The 22,458-nt window shown below is 38.9% G+C and overlaps 3 protein-coding genes, 1 long non-coding RNA gene and 2 other non-coding genes across 9 annotated transcripts; 3 read left to right on the top strand and 3 right to left on the bottom strand.

The window, feature by feature from the left end:
• The first annotated feature begins 447 nt into the window (after positions 1–447).
• LOC112201212 lies at positions 448–520 on the top strand. Its single transcript, XR_002936668.1, has one exon. It is a non-coding gene; the product is annotated as a small nucleolar RNA R66 (small nucleolar RNA).
• Positions 521–622: 102 nt separating this feature from the next.
• On the top strand, positions 623–710 carry LOC112201232. The gene has a single exon (XR_002936686.1). It is a non-coding gene; the product is annotated as a small nucleolar RNA snoR118 (small nucleolar RNA).
• A 606-nt stretch (positions 711–1,316) lies between these two features.
• On the bottom strand, positions 1,317–7,391 carry LOC112200060. The gene is made up of 16 exons (XM_024341061.2): positions 7,031–7,391; positions 6,719–6,913; positions 6,552–6,626; positions 6,284–6,451; positions 5,944–6,107; positions 4,989–5,216; positions 4,701–4,827; positions 4,357–4,545; positions 3,933–4,019; positions 3,629–3,783; positions 3,200–3,319; positions 2,428–2,653; positions 2,206–2,265; positions 1,958–2,131; positions 1,763–1,872; positions 1,317–1,645 (listed from the first exon to the last, which is right to left on the bottom strand). The coding sequence occupies exons 1-16, from the start codon at positions 7,220–7,222 to the stop codon at positions 1,480–1,482; spliced, it is 2,436 nt and encodes an 811-aa protein (XP_024196829.1). The 5' UTR covers positions 7,223–7,391; the 3' UTR covers positions 1,317–1,479.
• Positions 7,392–8,345: 954 nt separating this feature from the next.
• On the bottom strand, positions 8,346–12,098 carry LOC112197629 (probable protein phosphatase 2C 42). 3 transcript variants are annotated; one of them, XM_024338381.2, is made up of 4 exons: positions 11,467–12,096; positions 10,716–11,083; positions 9,569–9,805; positions 8,346–8,879 (listed from the first exon to the last, which is right to left on the bottom strand). In XM_024338381.2, the coding sequence occupies exons 1-4, from the start codon at positions 11,801–11,803 to the stop codon at positions 8,667–8,669; spliced, it is 1,155 nt and encodes a 384-aa protein (XP_024194149.1). In that variant the 5' UTR covers positions 11,804–12,096; the 3' UTR covers positions 8,346–8,666. The 3 variants fall into 3 exon arrangements, with proteins under 3 accessions (XP_024194149.1, XP_024194148.1, XP_024194150.1); XM_024338380.2 differs by having other exon boundaries at positions 10,716–11,086; positions 11,467–12,094; XM_024338382.2 differs by having other exon boundaries at positions 8,708–8,879; positions 9,541–9,805; positions 10,716–11,086; positions 11,467–12,098.
• Positions 12,099–14,338: 2,240 nt separating this feature from the next.
• On the bottom strand, positions 14,339–15,888 carry LOC112197628 (putative ubiquitin-conjugating enzyme E2 38). Its single transcript, XM_024338379.2, has one exon. It carries the CDS (start codon positions 15,878–15,880, stop codon positions 14,696–14,698), a length of 1,185 nt encoding a protein of 394 aa, XP_024194147.2. The 5' UTR covers positions 15,881–15,888; the 3' UTR covers positions 14,339–14,695.
• A 1,529-nt stretch (positions 15,889–17,417) lies between these two features.
• LOC121052925 lies at positions 17,418–22,458 on the top strand. Of its 2 annotated transcripts, XR_005810273.1 has the most exons (4): positions 17,418–17,523; positions 17,696–17,807; positions 21,601–21,716; positions 22,193–22,458. It is a non-coding gene; the product is annotated as an uncharacterized LOC121052925 (long non-coding RNA). The 2 variants fall into 2 exon arrangements; XR_005810272.1 differs by lacking the exon at positions 17,418–17,523 and having other exon boundaries at positions 17,648–17,807.

Below are 22,458 nucleotides of genomic sequence, written 5' to 3'. Positions count from 1 at the left end.
GGGCCGGGTAAAAAGCATATCTGCAATTTTAATAGAATATGAAGGGCCCTTTTATAAATCTAAAGCCCAAACATTTTATTCTCTCTAAACCCTAATTCTAAAATCTTCCTGTATTTAAGCACAGCCAAGCATAGCAAATCTCTCAAGTCGCGACCTCCTCTCTCTCTTCACCCTTCCTCTCCTGCTCAATTTTTTTTTTTTTTTTTCTAAATTCAATCTTTCTGGGTTTATGTTAATTTTTAAAGTGCCTCTTATAGATCCTTGGATCTAATTATCGTGGATTTTAGGATGCTATTTGATTCTTGTAATTATAAGGAGGCAAATTCTTGCAGGAATGTTGAGTCACTTCGCCTTCGAGTTTTCACGGGCTCAGTGAATTACATCCTGTGACATCCCTTTTGATTCAATTTCAACTCGCTTTTACTATTTTTCGCGTTGTATGGGGGCTCCGATGATGGCATGAAATCTTTGAGACCTGATCATTTTGTTGATGACAACTATAAGCATTATTTCTGAGGACCCCTTACTATTTAACCAATTCAAAATAATCTGTGTTTTTTGTTTCTGATTTTCTGTATAAACCCCAGATTAGATATGTTTGTTGGCTTTAAAGTGATGGTGTATAGGTGATGATCATGCACTGGGCTCTGAGCAGCTCAATAGAGCTGCTTTTTGATGGACAATGCCGCCTAGAAAGCTGTATCTGATATACTCCTCCTTTGTTTCCAACTTTTTTCCATTGGGTTGCATATCGAACTTTTCCAAGTAAATGGGTGCATCTAATCACAAAATTAGTGTTCAGTTTCTCATGTAGACCAAATGATTTTGAATGGATCATGAATTTGGTGAAATTGGCATTGGTATAAAGGGTCTGGACCTGAAGGTATAAATTGGTGGAAGATATTAAGTAGCAAATGAAGATAAGAGTCAATAATAAAAGCAACTGAACCTGAAGGTAGGCAAGTCCCTATAAGCTATGACATGTTTCATGAAGAACAGCAGAATGACTAAAACAAATAAGACCCGACTTGGTAACATATGCCTGAGAGATGCCTGAATTTGCACCCAAGAGTGTACCTAAATGAAAAGAAACCAAGAAACCACATTGCAAATATGGAATAAATGCCCAATATTGGATGCCGGTGTACTCGGACTGATGAATAAGAAGTATCTGCTGGTATCTCCGCAACTAAATACTAAATTCTGCTGGTATCTCCGCAACTAAATTCAGAAATCGATTGGCGAATGTAAGTTGGGATCAAATTGCAGACATTGGAATTGATATTCATCTAGTGCCGATGCAGAAAGTTCTGATATGGATCAAAGTAATATGGTGTAATCTATTTTCACTCAAATTATAACCAGGCAGAGAAAGTCAGGGTATTCCTACTCAATGTCAACATTGTGTTTCTTCTACATTTCTTGTGTGTAAGAGTCTAAGAGACGTTCGTGTCTCATGATACAAGATTTATCGAAGGGTTAGCGTACAGGGTTTGAAAAGAAAATGACTATAAAATATACAACGAATCCAGCAAGAAGAATCCCCCCATAGACATAAGTTTGAGATGACTGCACAGGATATTTGTACTCAATGTTGCAGCATTTCATCTTTTCCCTCTCGTTTGACAAAACATGATCTACATACCTGCATCACCCACATGTACGTTTGAGAAAAAACCCTCAACAGCTGCTTTTTGGGGAGGACAGTTACAATAGAAAAAGGAACTAAAATATTGAACAAAAATAGGATACAGAAACTTACTGCTGGGTAAATATGGAACTCTGGAGAATCTCAGAACTGTTATAATGTGCATCTTGGAGCCGGTGACCATACAATGATGAAGACAAATCTACTAGCTGTTCCTCAAGGTTCTGTTGTGTAGTCATGTTTAAAACGCATTAATAATCTTCAAGATGTTTCACAAACATGGGAAGTCTAAAAGTAGGAAGGACTTACATTTAAGAAGTTCTCCAATCTATCAACTAATTCATGTGGGAAAGGTTCAGGCAAGTTAGTGGTCTTCTTGTAAAACTTCTCCACCCATAGCTCAGTGGTGGTTTTGTTCTTCTTGCTCTTCACTGGCTCACCAAGCGGAGTTTTCAGATACTCGGCAGCAAATGTTTGTACAGCCTAGAGATGACAGCTGGAAGCCATAAGCTTAGAATCATACGACTAAGAAATCGCCAACTTTAAGACAAAATTACCTCTGACGTATCACGGATTTTGTGGAGTGCAGAATCTACACGCGCATATATTGAGTTCCTCTGCCAGAAAGATACTTTAGATATCACAATCCTAAAGAAAGCATCTATACGTTTTTCTGGCTATGTGGCACAAACTTATCAATGTGTATAATCATCATGCGGCATATGCATAATTCATATTTACTATTTGCAAAGAAATTGACATACTGAGACTAGCCTTACCAATGCAACATCTTGAAGCATTTGGCTGACTTTAGAAGTATTAGAGAATGGTCCAAATGGATGACACCCAGCTGCCCATAGCCAATTCACGACTGGCCTTTCATGTACATGAGAAGCCTTCTCATATGGTGCACTCAACCCTGCCACAGCAGAAGCAAGCCCTGCCAATATATGACGCTGTACCTGAGATGGTTCGGCATGCCTTCTCTGTGTTTCTGACACATAACTGCCCATGAAGACATTTCAGCAAGATAGTAATAACGGTTGAATTTTTGTGCAAGAAATAAAATGCCATTGAAACCCACCATATATGGAAGCTAGAAAGACATGATGGTTTAGTCAATCAGATAACAGAAGGCAAAATAGCAACATGAATTTTGCAACGAGTCAAGTGATCTAGCTGCTTCTTGAAAAGAACAAAATGACACAGATGCTGATTTCACTAAAAAGATAATCAAACGATGCATATACTAAGCAGAGCAGACATTGCCCTCATTAAATGTGCGACAAATGAAGAGGATAGGTTAGTTAGAAAAGCCATGGTGTCAAGTGCAGAACCTGCCAAAGGCTTCCAACTAAAACATACTCAACCCAGTTCTCTTTTCTTTGATCTAAACCATCCACATGATCGAGGTCGCCACTAGGGAAAGTTAATAAGATAGCTTCCGACCTCCAGTATATGATGCTTGTAACAAGAACTAACGTATTCAATGATGCAATAACGTGTGTAAACAAACTAACATATTCAGCGCTAACATTACTGTTCCCTCACCTAAGAGGTATCTGCTGATTTTGATGCTCAAGTACAATCACGACATCTTTGCTTGTCCATACAAGACTTTCGTCTTCCATCATAAGGTGTGGGTCCACATCAGCCAATGATAGCACAAAGCTGTGGAAAAAGATATGAGACAATTATATACAGCAATTATTGTGCATTAATATGATGGATAATACATATTATATTGTCATTATTGCAGTCAAATGCATCATACCCATTACCTCCAAACTTACAGTACCACAACACTTGGTGACATTAAATGTCATTAACAGTTTAGAAGCAAGCTATACATAATAAGGCATAAAGAACTATGGAGAACATACTCGACAAAAGTATGTTATGTGTGTATAAAATGAAGATACACTTTTGGGAATGATATCTTTATACATACTGCAGTACAACGCAAGGTGGAATACTCACACAGGAATTACTCTTGTTCCATAAGTTCGGTACAGATCTCCCTGTTTCCTTTCTTTTTTCTTTTTCTTCTTGCCACCTTTTTTGTCATAAGTAGACCAAAGAGGTTTATGTTTGAGTATAGAATCACTTGCACCATCAGATTCATCATTCCAATGCTGAGGAACAAAAAGTGCAAATTACGATGATGGATACAACACAAGAAAACTGAAATACCCACGAAAAAAGTCACAAAAAAGAAAATTAATATTACATCCTTACTAATATCCCTCACAAATATGCTTTACAGTTTCAGATTTAGACGAACCTGGCGGAGGAAAAATTTACTTGAAAGAGATGGGTCAGCCACCTCAAGCAAACCAGCAGCAAGCACATCAGCAGAACGTTCCATCTCCTGGAATTAGCATTTCCAAGTTATAAGAAATAAAGAGTGATGATATAGCTTGACTAACTCAAATGTCATCCCATTATGAAGAGGAAAGGAGCGAAAGTAACTGAAATATGGTGACACCTATATGTAGAGCCAAAAGTAAACTGATATGCCACTTGAAACACATTCATGAAATCTGGCAGATAGACAAGATGTCATGCTACCCTAATGAATAATATATATGAAAGCACCGATTCTTCTACGAGCATCGCACAGTTGGTGTACAATGAATTAGTTAAAAATAGACAAACCCAAGTAATTGCAATTCAATCCACATTAAGATACTTAATAAAGCACTCACTTCTTTAAGAAGAGCACCATCCAGATATGTCTTGGTATGAACATGAAAGCGTCCATCATTCCTAGTTTCTTGAAGGGAATGGCCTCGCATAGCTTTTGAAACGGCAATTGCCAACTTCTCATGGCGATGTAATGAATGTGAACCCCCAACGATCACAACTTCTTGCCCATCATGAACCATTTTCTTCACCTAAACAAGATTGATCAAACGATCTCATAAAAGTGGAAGTGGGATTGGTTATGCATCTTAAGCAGAACCATGGAAGTAATTCTAAAGGTGAAAGAACTTTTTTTTTCTTTTCTCTGGCAATCATTAAGATATGGAGTCCAGATGAACCAACTCACCTGTGCCTCAATTGCTTCAATATTTATACTGTAGTTGTGGCCCTTCTCTATAATATTGTACCGATTATGATTTTGCAGCACAATTATTGGTAAAAGCAGCCTTGTTGTCAGATCAACAGTTTCAAATCTGAGTTAAGAGTATAGACACATCATTAACCATTAAAAAGTGTTTAGACACTATGATCAACCGCATGCTCTAAAAAAACAAAAAAAAAGAAAATCAAGTAACCATGGAAAGATTCATACAAGCCAGGTTCAAATCAACACGTCAAAAGATAAAGCGAGTACCTAACATCTGGAGCTATAACATGCTCAATCGTGGTGGATACTAGAGAGGCAAGTTGTCCAACAAATACATCATGTGTAGAGTGCTCACTAGCTGCACGGTCTGCACCCATTCCTCTTGGAAACATAATATTCCGTAGTCGTGGCAGGGTCCGAGAACTGACAGTTCCCTCTTCAGTTTCAATCTTTCCATAAGTACACGGGCCGGCCGAGAGATCGATCACTACATATCTGAACAGCATAGGCAGGAAGTTAGGTATCTATTCTTGAAAACATCACACACACACAGACAAGTGAATAGCGAGCATAAAGAAGTAACATAACTAGTCCTATAATGCATAATCTATTACCCTTAATCAATGTGAAATTTCAAAAATAAGTAGAGAACCTAGAAAGAAAGAAAAATTTGGAACAAAACAGTGTTGCTAACAACCATTATTAAGCAATACAGTAATTGTCAAATGACTTTTTGGCTATATACATGAAGACTCTAACACTGGTATTTTTTTGGCCCACACACCCACCCACACACACACACATCACAAACAAGTTTTGATTGGGTTTGGCTTTTTAATCTGATCTTTATTTATTGGCCATCCTCAAAGTATTACAACTACCTCCTACATACTACTACCTCCTACAAATAAGTATACCGTTCTTAAAAAAAACAAAAGACAGCAGAAAAACTAACCATCACTTGGAACAACTGTGATAGCAAATTACATATAGCTTAACATGTGCACTTATCTAAGTTATCCATGTACTTGAGGTTGGTCTCCCTCCCTGTTCTAGTCTAACAAAGAGTAGAATTGATATGTTCATGACAAAAATGGATTGCTTAACAAAATTATTATATGACTGATTCCAGTATCAGCACCATCTAAGCCACATTCAATCTATTCCAAGACCAAGTTTCTTCTATAAATTATTGTACAAGACTTGAGTTTGTTAACAGTACCTGCCATAGCCCAGCCAAACTTGAGAGGCACCTCCTCCATTGTACCGATAGCGATAAATATAGTCTCCCTCTTGTTTTTGCATATCATCATCAGTTAGTTGTGTAATTTTTCCATACATCAAGTTGTCAAGATCAATTTCCTTATTCCTAGGATCCATTCTGACCTGCAAAACAAGTATAAAGACTGTAAAATAACAACTACAGCCGAAAGAAGCTACTTAACGACTGGGAAATTTTGGTTTCAGAATCATTTCATAGGAAATTTCAAGCAAAAACAATACTAAATGACTAACGTGACAACAAAGAGAAACAAACAATTTTCATTGCTTGCAGGCCATACCTTATCAAAATTGACCACAAATATTGCACTTGGCACTTGGCGATCCAACTCCATAGCAGAAACAGCCGAATTGTCTGTGTCAAATATATAGGAATACAACCTCTGAAATACCGGCTCCACTACAGTTGCATCCACCTCAAAAAGAGGTACTTCCCTTCCAAATTCAGACTAAACATTGAACACAAATTCAAAACTTTATTCAAACACACAATGACACTCATAGCTGTTCCAAAACACAATGTATAACAGACAAACAATGCCAACTCACCTCTCTCGCATTTCCTGCAGGAACCATCGCCTCCTTCAATGCCTTCTCGAGAGCTATAAGCTCCGGCTGCCCAGCCTACAATCAAAACAGATACAAAATCAGCAACCTAAATCACCGATACTCAGCTACATTCATAAGCACACTCAGTCATATATCATGAAGCTTACAGGGAAGGCATTGTAGACAATTTGATGCTCGATATCGAGAGCCTCCCCGGTCTCAAGACACGCCGGCCGGTGTGTCGGGAAGCTGATCTTGAGCAGCTCCTCCAATTTGTGCGCATCCACCGAGTACCTATAGCCTCCATCACCATTGAAACCAACAAGCACCACATTCACTTCCAGTGGAACCTGGAACGGCACCTATATATATACACACAAATTGAATTGCCCCAAAGTTAAACCCTAAACCATTTCTAAGCAAAGCAGACGGAATTTCAATTCCGGTGAAGACAGAAACGAATTAGAGAGTAGAATCACCTCGGCGCGAGAATGGAGCATGCGGCGGACATCGGAGCGAATGGTGTCACGGACGTCGTGGAAGGCGCCGTGGTGCCACTGAGGGTGACCTGGATCTCTACGGAAAGCTTGAGGCGCCGACTCGGATTGAAACGCGAACAGGCTCAGTGCGAGAACAAGAGCATATAGTATTGGTAGTGAATTTGCAGCCATGGCCGGAGCTCAGTCGCGAAATTCAAATGAAATGAATCGTATGAGGAAACTGGAGTTAAGGACGGTTGGACTTTAGCATAGTTTGGGTCCTCGTCTGGTCTGCGTTAGTGAGTCTCAGACCAAGAAGCATGAGAGAAGAGAATAAGAGGAAATTTTCCATACCAAAATGACCCCTACAAAATTACCCCCGAAGCGTAAAAAAGTGACCCCTAGAATTTTACCCCAAAATAAAACTAACCCCTACAATTTTTCACTTTATTACAGTCGTATTTCATGATGGCGGAACTTCCAACCCGCTAGGCTCTCTCTGTTAGAGAGTCTAAAATTAAAAAATAAACAAAATATCGTGTGATCGGAGAGAGTGTCTTTAACGAACAGACTTATTCGATTATCCAATCTCATAATGTTCTGTAGACAATTCTAAAATTTTCATAATATATTGATATAAGCATGACAACCAGAGTTATTTTCGATGTTGGGTTTTTTGTATTTGAGATTAACAGCTATGTCTCGTGATTGGGTGGTTAACATTGTTATCTTGTAGAATTGGCAAATTTCATTAATGTCACAGTTCTAAGTTATTCAACAAGCATGCTTTACCCAATCCATGCATAAATTCATTTTCATTCATTCAGCTTTTGAAGCTCAAAAAGGTTCCTCAAGTTCACAACTTTAAAGTGTAGGAAATCTTTTCGAAAATTTGTATCAATCAGAGCTTTGGGACTCCCAAATTCAAGAACAAAGGTCCTATTCCTTCTTTCGCTTTCGCTGATTTGTAAGGATCATAATTCACATAGCTTGTTTTTCGTACATCAGAGATTTTTTTTTTTTTTTTAGAGAATGGTACATCAGAGATTTTTATTTTTTTATATTTTTTTTAGAGAATGGTACATCAGAGATTTAGAATTATTTAGAGCAGCAAAATCTGTGTCTGAGCTACCTCCCCAAGCATTAAGGGTCGACTTGGGTGCCTTCACTCTAACAAAACAAGCAAGCGAGTAAACTACAGTACAGCTATGGTTTTGACTTGCCTTGCTTCAACTTCAAAGCATCTCTCTTGCCTTGAATTCAGATTTCATAAAGAAACTGGTTAGAACACACTACGCACAAAAGATTTGGGTTAGGTATAGGCAACAAGGGACACTTGGTTAATTTCAGAAATTATATAAACAATGTAAAACTTCAGCTCTCACTTTTAGTATTTGAGGCAAACATCATGCATTTAACAATTTATAGCAGGGTATTACATGAATCTGTAAAGCAATTTTCTAGCACTTAAAGCTTAAGCCTCTTGTAACCAACAAAGCTTTCAAGCCTCTTCACTCATGAACTTTGTCCCAGGATCCTGGCAGTTTATCAGTGCTACTCTTGCATCATGAGAATTCTTTATCGGAGGAATCAACCAAAATCAAGGGTAGCGGAGACATGTCTGGCTATATAATTATTAGTGATCAAGACCACTTCTTATTGAGACTGGGGGTTCTTGTGCTGTGCCTCTGGAGATTAGGTCATGGTTCAAGAATAAAACAATAACAGTTATATCATCATGAAAATGGCGCCGCACTTTCTTGTCTATTTTCCGAAGATCTGAATAACGCATTTCTCGTTTTCTTGCAGCTTCTTGGAGCGCTGTCTTAACAAGCCTTTTGGCACTTCCCTGCATTGAAAGAAGAATTCAGCACCAGAAATCCAAACTGGGAAAATACTCACACATGAAAATACAAAAACAGATGTATATTGTTATTCCCATACTCAATTTACATATGCTTTTATTTCAACTGTCCATATAACTCTTACAATGAGGGGAAGTATTAATTATGGACAAAGGCATATAAAAGAATAGATGGGGGAGTGTTAATCACAAACAGTATCCTATAATAAGAATCATATATTGGCAGATGTTTCAAAACAGATATCCATTTAGAGGCAATTTCTGTGAGCGAGCACAAAGTCTTCAAAAAGAACTTTCTAAAAAAACAAGCATATGGACTAGTTCTGCAACCGGGTCTTCTATCCCCTAAAGATAAAAAGGATAGCAATGGAATTTCTTCCAGTTTCAAAATTTTATGACTCACTTCAAACAATTATTAGCTTCAATAGTCCACTCTATTTTACAGTTATCCTGATAACTAAAAGTTTATGTTTTCTAATCAAAAGGGGGAAAAGTATTAGTTTCAGTGCTCAGAGAAAGAAGGAACAACAAAATAGTTTTATGACCCTAAACAAACTGAAACTAATACTTGATGGTCATTGGATTGCTAACAAGGCAAAGCATGAAAGTATGGACAATGATAATGCAAACAAGATTTGCTACGTACGAATGAAATGAAAAGACCACAATCTTACTGCATGAGGATGCTTGTGGACAATCTCAACAGCTTGTTCATTACTCAAGTGTTCCCATAGACCATCAGACGCAAAGATAAGAAAAGAATCATTTGGATGCAGAGCATGAGAAAGAATAGTTGGAGTGGCAGACATGATAGGCATGTTCATTGGTTCAGGAAGTCGGAATTTTGCAGCAATTGGCTCCCTGTTAAACTGTGCATGTTTCATATATACATCACCTATAGATCTAGAAACCTGCATAAAATACAATCAAGATGTTATCACATAATATCAGTTATCAAGAATGAACATGTTACAAAGATTTATGACGAAGCATTTAGAGTGCATGATATGTTTTGAAGAATAATTTAAGTAACAACTCCAAACAAATATGAATCTAAGAAATGTCAAATACTTATGTCATTAAATCCCTGTAGTTTCATGAACTGCATTATGGACAAAACATCTAAACACCTCAAATAGTTTCACCCCATACCACAAAACTTCATAACATGAGATATTTAACTCTAAACCTAAACTCCATCTTTAGTCCACTATTACTTGCCTTTAAAACAAATTACTAGTACTCCTCTAAACCTAACGGAATTGCACTTAAAACTTACTACTATTATTTTAATTTAACCTTACACACATATACATACATCAAATAAAAAACAACAAGACCATTTTTATACAAAGATTAGATGATCCAGCTAAACATCTAAAGTTATTGAAGCTTTTATTATCCAGTGAGGTTAAATTAGCCCATATACAGGGAGCTAAAAGTAGAAGTTCAAAATGCATATCAAAGGGCCCAAGGTTCTTTCAAAATGAGAAGATATTCAAAAGATACTTAGAGCTAAATGAAGAAAGACATAAGCATGAATACCGTACACCAACACATATGCACGGCAGGCGTAGGATAGAACTGCTCAGGCAAACACTAAATTCAAAAAAGCTCTCAAACAGTAGACGCTGTAGTTTCAGAGACAGCAGGTAGGAGAATGCAAGAACCAATCTCAAGACTTTAAGTCTTCATGCAGTAACACAATAAATTTTAAGTCTTTAAGCAGTAACCCAATAAAACTAGCAGCAGTAACCCAATAAAATTAGCACACACTTTAATCAATGAGTTCTTAAGTGGACAACAATATCAGAAAATTACCTGGATGATTCCTTTTACTCTCCAAACTCCATGCTTTAAAACGACAATTTGAGAATCATGTGGGTGCAGCTCTTTTAGCTCGTACCTAATCTCATCGAGATTCGCATTGTGTTCGGTGGATAACTGAATAGCAGCAACTTCCCCAGTGTTGCCCACTTTCTTCCCCAAAACAAGACGGGAATCTCCAAGACTTGCCACAAATAGGGTCCCCTGACATATCACCCCAACCAGACAGCATGTTCCTACAGTTGCTAAATTGGATTTAGTACTCCACAACTCAGAAACAAGGGCCGTAAATCCTTCCTCTGTCTGACGAAAAGCATTTTGAATGGTCTCTGCTGTCACAACATCCTCCGTCTCCGCTGATACTGCTGCATAAACACAATGCCTAAGATAGCCAACATAAGGGCAGCTCATTCTTCAATAGTTAAACAACAAAACCCGCCCCCAGAACCACGAAACAAAACATTAAAAAGCACAAAATCAGAAAACTGCATTGCACTCAACCACCCAGTCCCACATTTTACTGATTTTACTTTCCAAAAAGGGTTCGAACGTCACTAAGCTAACTACAAGAGCAGGACAAATGAATTTCTCGTGATCCAAACTAAACCAACCAATCAAGATCACAAGCTTTCCAATCCATAAAGCAAACGTGGCCAATTCAAAGCGACTCCTAACAATTCGGAAAGAAAACTCATATATATATATATATATATATATATATATATATTTAAAGGCAATCACGAACCTTGAAAATGTCTAAATAGATTATCGCAGACGTATTGAGCGGCCTCCGGGCCACCGTGGCCATCATAGACGCCGACGAAGGTCCCAAAGGGGCCGGACTCGATCTGCCCCTGGTCCTCGAGGACCTGATTGGCCTGAACCACAGCCATGGAGAAATCTCCCCAGGCGTACTTTCCGATATCTCGGAACCAAAGCAAGCTATCTTTGCCATCTCTTCCTCCACCGCCGCCTTTTAAATTGGCGCCAACAATTCCGATAGAGTCGACTCCTCCCTCACCGTCGCCGCGCCCAAATGGCTTCCAACACAGCGAGAGAAGATTCATCAATGCATGAAGCATCCCACATCTCTCTCCAAAACCCTAACCCAAAACCCAAAGGACCCTTGGAGGATTGGGGAAGGGAGAAAAAGAGAGGACCTAGGTTATAATGGAATTTGGGGCAAAAGGTATAGGCTAGGGGGGGTGCGCAGGATAAGGGTTAGGAGTTGCGGCGTAGGTTAGAGAGAGTGGGAAGGGGGGAGAGGGTTGTGTTCGGTGGTAGAGGAACAGAGAAGAAAACTCGTCCTCGGCTGTCTTGTGGGGAGAAGATGGTGTGGGGAAGCCTTTTGTTGGGTGTCGCCTTCCACTGTCTTCTTCATTTTTCCTTTTGTTTTTTTTCATTTTTTTCATTTAAGGAATATGAATATGCCGATTGTTTTTCCTGGATTTTGGCAATGTGTTTAATTTTTCATAATAACCAGGCTGTAAATTGGCACGATTCGGTTTAGTTTATTTGGACTTTGTTGGTAAAAGAACCAAACTTGAGCCTCAGCTTGCAAAGGTTTGTGAGTTCTTATTTAGTTACAAGATAATTTTTTTTTTTTTAAAGAATTACGAGATAACTTAAGTTGAACTTGAATTGATTTAGTGAAACTCAACTCATATAACATGACATTTTACGTTTATAATTTTGAACACCAAACAATCATCGACAAAATAATATAATTATATTAAAATTTATTTATTTAAATATTTGTGATAGAGTTGTCTACGCTTGAATTCAACTCATTATAGGTACAAGTCGAACCAACCTAAACTCAAACTTTAAATGACATGTTTACCAGCCAAACTTGAAAACAAGTAAACCCGATTAAATATGAGCACCTGATACTTGCCTTAGCTTCACTCGATTATACCGACAACATAAGATAGGAAAACATTTTCTTTTAGCCTTTGGACATTTGCAAGTGGACTGAAATCTTATGAACAGACTAAATTAGTAGATCGGCTTAATTAGTAGTTTCTTTCATGAGATATTTATAGTTTCTTCCCAAAGAGCCAAAAGAAACAGCTCTATCTATCTTACGTATTAAGACCAATAATTTCAACCCAACAGGCTAACATAGAGTTGCAACTTACGAGTCATACAAACTTTACAGGGTATAACCTTCTGGAGCAAGACCTAAGAAACTAACATCGGCATTGGTATAGCTGTATGCCTCACTTTGAGAAAACGGACAGGTCGACTTCGATGGAGAAGTTTGACACGTTTGAATTTGAAGCATTTCGATCCAACTGGTTAGTTATTTACAAGAAGTCTACTTATTCAACAGATCTTTATACAACGGTGTACGTGCTCTTGGTCTGTTGTAACTGATTGACTGCGAACACATTCATGAGTTACCAAATTATTTTGTTTTCCTCCCTTAAAAGAGTGAACGACTATAGTTTTCTTAGTCAGTTATGCAGAACCTACGTGAGCACCACTACATTTGCATAAATGACGATCGATTTAATAATTAGTTAGACAGCAATTCTTCAAGTTAGGCCCTGGCCATTTTAGTACTTTCCTTACTTGGGACCTAGCGTTTCCTTGAGTGATGGTGGAGCGGAGTCAGTGAAATCGATGCAAATTTCAAAGATTGTGGTATTGTAATTCAGAACGATGTCTAGCTAAGATACGAGGTTTAAGCATTTTGAGTTTTGGTTCCATATATAGATCCATAATACAAAGCTAGATAACTAAGAGATCAACACTAACAAAATCAGGAGAAGATGTGATCGAACTAGCTCATAGTCTTTATTTTCCCTCAATTGTTTATCATAGTCTATGATGGCCAGCCATGTACCAGATAAGAGGGAATCCATGTATTGGAGTTTACGTTACTCCCAAAATTTCATGGTTTCTTCTTGTTGCTGTCGAATTGAGTAGGGACATTCAGCACAGAAAATGGTGATCAACTTTCCCTCTCCATTTGCCCAAGTGTGGCAAATTAGGGAACATATATAGTATCCATTTTCAAGCTCCACCAAATGTAGTGTTCCAAACCAACTGTAACCACGCACCGTGATCATACGCTGCAGTGGCAAAAAATGGGTCCGATTTTGATGACATTTTGGGTGACAAAGTCTCAATCGGAAGCAAAATCTACTGGACCAGGGTTGGAGACTTGGAGCATGTTAGATGATACCAAAATATGAGACACTAGCTAAAGTCGCCTCTCGATCAACTTGCAAAAGAAACTATCCTTGATAGAAGGATAATTCATATATAGGAGGTTGATTATGACAAGAACCCGAGGAGATCACATCTGAGCCCACCTGGTCTAGCTCTCAATGCAAACGAATAATTCGAACATTATTTTTAGGACGTTTTCATTCAAGGTTTATCTTCACAAAGAGTTAATCTAAGTTTAGTCAATCATCTAATTTTGACAAACTATACAGATGGATACTATACTTATTATTTTGAGCAATATACATGGGTCACGTAATTGAAGATAAAAAGTATGTGAGATTTCTTCAGAGAAAGCTTGATAAGCGAACGTTTCAGCAAGTGAAGTAGAAGAGCTTGCTACGATGCTAAAATATGAACCATATCACACCTTCGGGTCAGATTTTGGAGTGCGAGTATGAGCTCTGGACCGGATGAATTTGAAAGAGACATCAAAGATTATAACCTTTATTACTACTGGGAAGAAGTGAAAACTTGCTAGAGAAGAGGGTACCACTCCATAAATGAATCAGTAACTATCAAATGACTAATCTCTGTTGGTGCCAGCAATAACATTTAAACTAGATTATCTCAGTAAATAGAAATGGTAACAGATTGAGATCATGTTGCTTTACATTCTCGATTAGAACCTAAAGACCAAAGTTAACCTAAAGACTGAATCTTTTACTGTTTGAGTAATAATTTTTTACTTGGAGAACAGAAATTAAATTATTTACCCACCCAAAAGTAAATCAAGATCAACATCCCACAGCCACTCCAGCATTGACATCCTTCTTATCACTCTCCTCCATCTTCTGACTCTTCTTCTTCTTCTTGTTGGAACAAAATAACTCGCGCAATATCCCAATAACCTTGTTAGCAATACCAACCTTAGCTTTCTTGTCAACTCGAACCTTAACCGGCGTCGTTTTCTTCTTCACCTCCAACTGCTCCACTAAATCCCCCAAAAGAGTCCCATTCTTCTTGAAAGCCTGGACGAGTTGCGGGTACAACTCCTGCATTAACCCTACAAATTTTTTCGAAACTACTTTAGACTTAGAAGACGAGCACGGCTCAAACTCCACCCCATCTCTGTAGTACCCAACTCCCACACGCCCGCTCACGTACGCGCCGCACGCTCTTGCAATTCGACTCCCCCTCTCGCGATAATGCTCCGCCGTGAACGCCTCGAAATTCTTGGGCGGGTTCCGGAGCGAAAACAGCGTCGTTTTACACGTCAAGACAAACGCGTCCTCATTGTACGCCCGCGACCTCTTCTCCCCGGCCGACCCGCCCGGCGACCCGGTACCCGGTTCGTTGAAATACGGCTTCTCGTTCAAAACGAGCGCCTGGATCGAGACCAGAACCTGGAGGACCGTGGACTGGGCCGGGTTCCACTTCTCCCTCTTCTTTCCGGTCCAGGTGTTCAGCAGGCTCAGGCAGACGAACCCGCTCGCGTAAAGATTCGGGTTGACCCGCAACCCGTATGAGCGGTAATGCACATTGGGCGGCCGGGTCGGGTAGTCCGACGGAAAGTTGATATCGAAGAAGAAGAGCGCGTCGTGGTAGGGAGTCCCGGCGGCGCCGACGATGACGGCTCTGAGAAGATCAATGCGCGTCTCGTACACGCGCACGTAGATAGAGTCGGGGAGATTGTTCTCCAGAATCCGCCACTCCTTCATGATCAACTTGTGGACGGATCCGCCGTACTTTTGCTTCTTGCCGGAGGCACTGTAGTAGTGGTCTGAGTGGTCCGAAACGACGTCGAATCGAGTGAAGGGAGTGGCGTCGGAGTTTTGGGTCATGGTGATTGGACTGGCGGCGGAAGGAGACAAATTGGATTTGGGGTGCCACTTGGGAATTAGGAGGATATGGGAATGTTTTTGGTCCTTTTGATGCAGAAGGGGGGCCTTGGGTTTAGAGCTCCTTTGTTGACTCAACATTAATTGAAGTATTATATACAGTAGGGATTGAGTCACGGACTAGGATACGTATCCTTATTCTTGGGGTTTTGTGGATTTTTTTTTCTTTTGGGCTGGCGGTATGGGCTCTCAGGCCTCCTTCTTGAACATACTTGGAACGAGACTTTTAAATTTCAGTTTTAACGAAAATTTTGACATCTTTAGATTTATGGAAATTTTGATAGAAAATTAGTTTTGAAGATAATTTGGATATAGCTTAAATATTAGTTAGATCAAGTTACAGAAGTTTGGATAATTTTAGAGAAATTTAAACTCTTAAAATTCGCACAAGCTTAATAAGTTATCTTGATTTGATGTTGTTTTTGTCTAATAGAATTTTTATATCGAAAATATGAATTTTGTTATTGATAATGTGTTTGGTTATTATATTGCAATTTGAATTATAAAGTATGAAAGACAAAGCATCTCACACCTACTCTCATCCAACTTGAGAAGATCATTACATTCGGCCTCTCTTCATCATCATCTTTTCTTTCTTAGTTCTTTTGTTGCTTCTTTTGAAGGCTATTTTTTTGTTTTTTGTTTTTTTTATTCAATATGAACTTTATTCAAATTAAATGAATGAGTACATCAAATATGGGGTAAAGCTGTTCCCCCAAAGGGAAGCCCCACACAAACTCTACTGGTTTCTATCAATTAAACCATGCAGCCATAGAGGGCCAACCTCCGGGCAATGCTTCTAAAGGCTATTTGGTTGGGCAAATTATTAACAGTATTTCTAATTATTGCACAATCAAACAGAGAAATTTATATACATTTTCAATAGATTTTGCATATTTGAAAGGGCAGAAGTAGAAACTTGAAGAAAGGGAAGCTGTGAAGGAGGTAGCATCTCGAACTGTAGGAATTATTTTGTAGTTAAATATAGCTAAAATGTTGAAATATAGCTATTCATTTAACAATGTTGCTCCTACTATGCCAATAATGCCTTCAGACGACACATTTCAGACGACAGAATTTTTGTTTTCTGTTGTCTGAATCTTTTAAACTTCTTTAGACGACATATAAATTAATTCCGTTGTCTGAATAGCATGAGAATCCATACTATTTCAGTTTTTTCATCTTTTTCGTAAGTTAGAAAATTAAGACAACAAATATCTGTCCTCTGAATGAACTGATAAATTCACATGAAAAAGTGAAAAATTAGGACAACATTCATATGTCGTCTGAGTAAACGGGAGACAAGTGGAAAAGTAGAACAACATTCATATGTCGTCTGAGTAAATGGGAAACAAACCCTAATTAATCTATATTATTCCCTCCCTTAGCTAAAAAAGAAAAACTCGGGCTTTCCAGCCCACTCGTGTTGCTAGCACCTTTCCCTTAGCTGAAAAGAAAAAAAAAAAAAAAACAACCCTAGATCTAAAAACACAATTGCCGCTTCTCACTCTCAGTCAATCTCTCCCTCGCACGCTCTCACACTCTCCATGAACCTCAATCCCTTTCACCCTCTCAAGCTCACACACACTCTCATCCTCCTGCGATTCTAGCAAAGCAAGTTTGGGTATGGAAGTTTTGGGTATAGAAGTTTGGGTAAAGTAAGTTTGGGTAAGCGATTTCGGCAAATTAGCTTCGGGTATACAAGTTTTCTGAAACCCGTCTCGGTAAGTTGTCTTGTTCACCTTGATTAGGTTTGATTAAGACTAGAAAGCCAACGCCAAATTTATTTCTTTAATCTTCCAAGCCTTTCAACTTGTTCTATTGGCTTCTGCCAACACTTTGATTCTTTATATTTTTTGACAAACGCATGACTGACAGAGCTTTCATGTAACGCAGGAACCATCTCCAAGCACCTCTTGAGTATACAAGTTTGGGTTATTGCTCGGTCGATCGCACTCTGCAAGTCTTGAGAACCATCTCCAGCTTATCTTTTTCTCTTTCTTGCCTTGTAAGTTCTTCTTTGTTTTTAATTTCATCAAGTCTTGATGGGTTCTCTAATATGATAGGTTCTTTGTTTTTAATTGCATCTAGAGCTGAGTATTGTCTCCATTTGAGTTCTTATGGGTTCGATTATTGTGGATTTTGTTTGAAGTTGCAGTCTTTGGATGGAAATTGGGGGTTTTTAGTTGTTTTGCTTTTTGGTGACATTGGGTTTTTGGATTTGGTTTGTTTGATCTTCCGTTGTGGAAATTGAGAATATGGGTTTGCTGTTTGCTTCATTGTTCATGCTTTCGGTGATAAGGGTGTTAATTTGTTTATTATTGTTTGTTTGTTTGATATGCAATTGGTGGTGGCAAATTTTGAAGGTATCAAAATATATATAGACTTCTTCATCTGAGTTGTTAGTTCGACAGATCTCATCTGTGATTCTGTGTCCTTGTCTCTCCTCGTAAGACTCTTTCTCTCAAATAGTGTTATTCAAAAATTGAATGTGTTGCTATATCTCATATTCAACTCCTTGTAATTAGTTCTCTTTGGAATTAAGCAATTAGCTACTGAGCCTACTGATATGAGCTTGTAAATAACATGACGGGGATGAATGGATGATTAATAACTGATATTTATTGACGTCTTTAGTTGCAAGTTTTGACTTGGTGCTGCATTTTCACTCACCTCACTATTCGACAAGACATGTTTCATCACTTACTGATTTTATCAAATGTAGTTTTTGATATTAAGCAGTTCCCTATTGATTTTTCAACTTGATTGTTACTTAATTTAGTTCTTAGTTCTTATTAGTTGTTAGGGAAAATAATACAAACAGTACCCAATCTATGGCCGACTCCGAATTTCTGTACCCAAATTTTCAAAACTATCACTTTGGTACCTGAAGTTCGGACCCCGACCCAACTTTAGTACCTGAAGCCGTTAACTCAGTAACTGCGTCTGACAGCTGGCATATATTGAAGGGTAATTTCGTCTTTTCATATTTAATTCATTATTTATATATATATATATATTTTTTTACCTCTTCTTTGCTCTCTCTCTCTCTCTCTCTCTCTCTCTCTCTCTCTCTCTCTCTCTCTCTCTCTCTCTCTCTCTCTCTCTCTATCTCTAACCATTATCAACGACCAAAAAAAAAAAAAATTCTTCTAGCAGCCCCGTGCCTCCTCAAAATCCCTATCCCAATAAGCTTCTGTGTTTGAAAACCCATGGTCTCTGCCTCGGTCTGTGAAACCATGACTCGTATCACGCTCATCATCTGCCCAATCTGATCTCGGATTCAACCGAACTAGTGGTAATGGACTGGGAAAGTAGTCCTCCTGCTTCCGTGCTTGCTCTGATGCTCTATTACCACCCAAACCCCGACTTTCACCCCCATTCTCGTTCAGTACATTGCTTGTACCACGACTTATGTCTGCAATTGCGGGCGCATGTCAACAATCGTACTAGAATGAGTACTGCCTATCTGATCATTCAGCAATTCATCACGCACTTGTCTCTGTTTCTGATTCAAACCATCCTTCTGCTTCTGTGCGGGCCCTGATCCAGAAGGCAAAGCAGCCTGCAGAGAAGGGAAATCCTCGCCCCTCAACAGCATGGCTTTCTCCAACGAGTGATAAGCTGGAGCAGAAGCAGTAGCAATCGGTCCCACTGAACCAGGCCGAGCTGAAGGTGGCATATAAACACTGCTCCCCACACTGTTCCCCCTACCAGCCCCATCATTACCATGCACACTACTCTGGTCAATTCCATTCCCATCAGCTCCATGATCACCAAACACTTCTTTCTCCTGCAATGCAACAGCAGCAGTGGGCTTCGTCCACCCCATTCCCGCCGAATTAGGCCTCGACCCACTCCCCGACACCCCTGCGCCAGCCGGCCCACCTCCCGAACCAGCCGAATCAAATCTCTCGTGCTCTTTGCGCAACGAGGGCAGATTCAAGGGGGTGGTACAGAAAGCTTCGGCCCAGCCTTGTGCGCACTGCGAGGCCTCGAAAGGACCACCATTCCTCCAGTGGCATGACTCCCGCCGGGTCTGGACCGATTGGGGCCGTAGGAGCCAGGGTGCGGCGGATGGTGATGATGAGAAGGCTGCCCATATGATTTGTTGAGATTGATAGATACAAACTTTGCCCCGACTCCGGGATTAGCCATATCTCACTCCTCCGACCCAATCCAATTAGCCGGCACCGAATTCCGCCAACGCATCAAAAACCCTAACCCTAGCCTTTCTGCTCCCGCCCGCCCAGATTTTATTCAATCACAGACTGTTCCCCTTTCACGTATCTCAAATTAACCAAACCCTAGAGATTAACCCCTGATCGATCAAAACCAAAAAGAAGAAAAAAAAATTTCAATTATCACAACAAAAAAAAAACAAACAAACGATCCTGAATTTCGATAATGGTTAGAGAGAGAGAGAGAGAGAGAGAGAGAGAGAGAGAGCAAAGAAGAGGTAAAAATATATATATATATAATGAATTAAATATGAAAAGACGAAATTACCCTTCAATATATGCCAGCTGTCAGACGCAGTTACTGAGTTAATGGCTTCAGGTACTAAAGTTGGGTCGGGGTCCGAACTTCAGGTACCAAAGTGATAGTTTTGAAAATTTGGGTACAGAAATTCGGAGTCGGCCATAGGTTGGGTACTGTTTGTATTTTTTTCCCTAGTTGTTAATCAATGAGAACGATATGTTTAAAGTTCTCTATATAGAAAGATAGAAAGTACGCTCTGTTGCTGCTGAATTTGATTTCGTGCAATGAATTGTGGTATTTGTTTGGTAGATTTTGCAGAAAGTTTGCCTTTTGAAGGATCTGGGCATTTTTTGTTTTACAAAGTTGAATGGATGTTGTTTAGAGAAAAAGAGAAAGAAGAAAAAAAGATTTTTGGGGTTCATAGTTTGATTTTATTTGAGTTGAAATTTAGTATTATCTGTAATTGCCAATTGATATTTAAGAGATTTGAGCAGTTGTGGAATAGAAAAGTCAGTGTTTTACTTTTTACACACTATGCTAAAAAAGCTATCAGACGACAGAAGGTTGATTTTCTGTCGTCTGATTTTTTCAGACAACAGATAAATTCAATGTGTTGTCTGAATATACAAAGAAACCATACTTGTTTCATTTGGAAGATATGGTTAGATTCAGACGACAGATAAATGTCGTTTGAAAAGATCGAAATTTTCTATATTGAACCCTAGCAAAAATTTCAGACTTCCCTCCAACAAATTTTAGGCTTTTCCCTCTCAAATGCCCAAACTCTATAGCTGAATAGTTAATGGAGTGATATTCAAACAACACAGCTAAGAAATTGTGTTGTCTGAATAAGGTAAGTTAAATTTCTTTTTCTTTTCTTTTTGGCTTAGTTGCGAAAGACTTCGCATTTTTTCCACACTCACTCTCTGCTCGTTCGCTCTCCCATTCTCTTTCTCTCCTTTACCAACAAAATCCACTTTCTCTTTGTCTCCATCTCACCCATAAATTTCTTTCTCAAAACCCTGCAGCCTCCCCAGATTCTATCCGAATCCCTACCCTTCATCCATAAATTTAGGGCCAAGACCAGTGTAGTCAAGTACCACGGTGATGCCATGAAAGGGAACCCCGTCCAGGCCATGGACGGCCTCACCTCTACATCACCTCCGCCTCTTCCTCTTCCTACTTAACCCTCCGTTCAGATCCAGTCCCCGGAAGGCTTCTCTCTCAAAGACAATGTTTTTTTTAATTTGGGCTTTTAGGGTTCTTCTAGTTTTGGGGTTTTTCTGGTTTGATTTTGCTCATGATTTTTATTTTTGCAGAATTGGTTAAAGAGGTAGTGCTAGTTTGGTTCCTCTTTGACCCGCTTTCAGAACATGACTCGGCTTCCTTCTTTAACAATGACCTCCTAATTTTGGATGCCTTCCTGATTCATAAGGTAATATGAAAGCAATTTGCCATACTAATTTGATTCTTTTCTCTCAATTTAATTATAATTAGAAAATGGGATCTTCAATTTTTCTTTAGATTGGTACATGATAACAAAAGTCTGCTTTAAGTAGGTTCTGGGTAAAACTAGAAATTAACATTGAAAATGATAAGCTTGGTGTTTGTTTATGCTATTTGATTCAGAGATAGCTGTAGGTCTAGACATTTGTATAATAGAAGAATACAAATGCCATTAGTTTGTTTGTTTGTTGGTTTTTCTTGTTGATTAAAGCAACTACTACATTTGTTGAAGAACCTAGTTACGATGACATTGATTGAAACAAATCATCATATTATGCACTGAGCATTAGATAATTGCATGTTCAAACATCATGTAACATGTGCATATGCTTTTCAAAGTTTGTGGGCCTGTGAGCAATTGGGTTATTTGAATTTGAGTTGATATATGTGTTTTGTTGGTGGCAGGTTTATGGGAGTGGGGACTTGGCCCCTTGGCATTACTTTCATAGGTTGTATCACCACAAGTTTTAAACTGATTAGTCTTTGAGGCATTTAACTTTGGCTAAAGTCTTTGAGGCATTTCCTTATCAATTGATTCGATTTTGATTCGTTCGATTCTTTTTATGAACAAAAATTTGATTTTAGATCTGGATTTTATAGGAGGTTAGATGTAACTAAGTACGGAGGTTGGGTGCTCCACTCTGTCTGCCTTCAGAAGGCAACTTTATTTA

This window comes from Rosa chinensis, chromosome 4, assembly GCF_002994745.2.
Source record: "Rosa chinensis cultivar Old Blush chromosome 4, RchiOBHm-V2, whole genome shotgun sequence".
NCBI classification, from domain to species: Eukaryota; Viridiplantae; Streptophyta; class Magnoliopsida; order Rosales; family Rosaceae; genus Rosa; species Rosa chinensis.
Note: the sequence above shows the minus strand (reverse complement) of the source record. Positions and strands in the feature narration are given on the sequence as shown.

Excerpts from the sequence above, each read along its gene's own strand:
- LOC112200060 (XM_024341061.2), bottom strand. The coding sequence starts at position 7,222 with ATGGCTGCAAATTCACTACCAATACTATATGCTCTTGTTCTCGCACTG. Across the intron at positions 4,020-4,356 it reads ATGGTGCTCTTCTTAAAGAA|GAGATGGAACGTTCTGCTGA; the intron begins GTGAGTGCTTTA and ends TGCTAATTCCAG. Across the intron at positions 2,132-2,205 it reads AAATCCGTGATACGTCAGAG|GCTGTACAAACATTTGCTGC; the intron begins GTAATTTTGTCT and ends TGTCATCTCTAG.
- LOC112197629 (XM_024338380.2), bottom strand. The coding sequence starts at position 11,803 with ATGCTTCATGCATTGATGAATCTTCTCTCGCTGTGTTGGAAGCCATTT. Across the intron at positions 11,087-11,466 it reads TCTATTTAGACATTTTCAAG|CAGTATCAGCGGAGACGGAG; the intron begins GTTCGTGATTGC and ends GTGTTTATGCAG. Across the intron at positions 9,806-10,715 it reads GAGTAAAAGGAATCATCCAG|GTTTCTAGATCTATAGGTGA; the intron begins GTAATTTTCTGA and ends TATTTTATGCAG.
- LOC112197628 (XM_024338379.2), bottom strand. The coding sequence starts at position 15,880 with ATGTTGAGTCAACAAAGGAGCTCTAAACCCAAGGCCCCCCTTCTGCAT.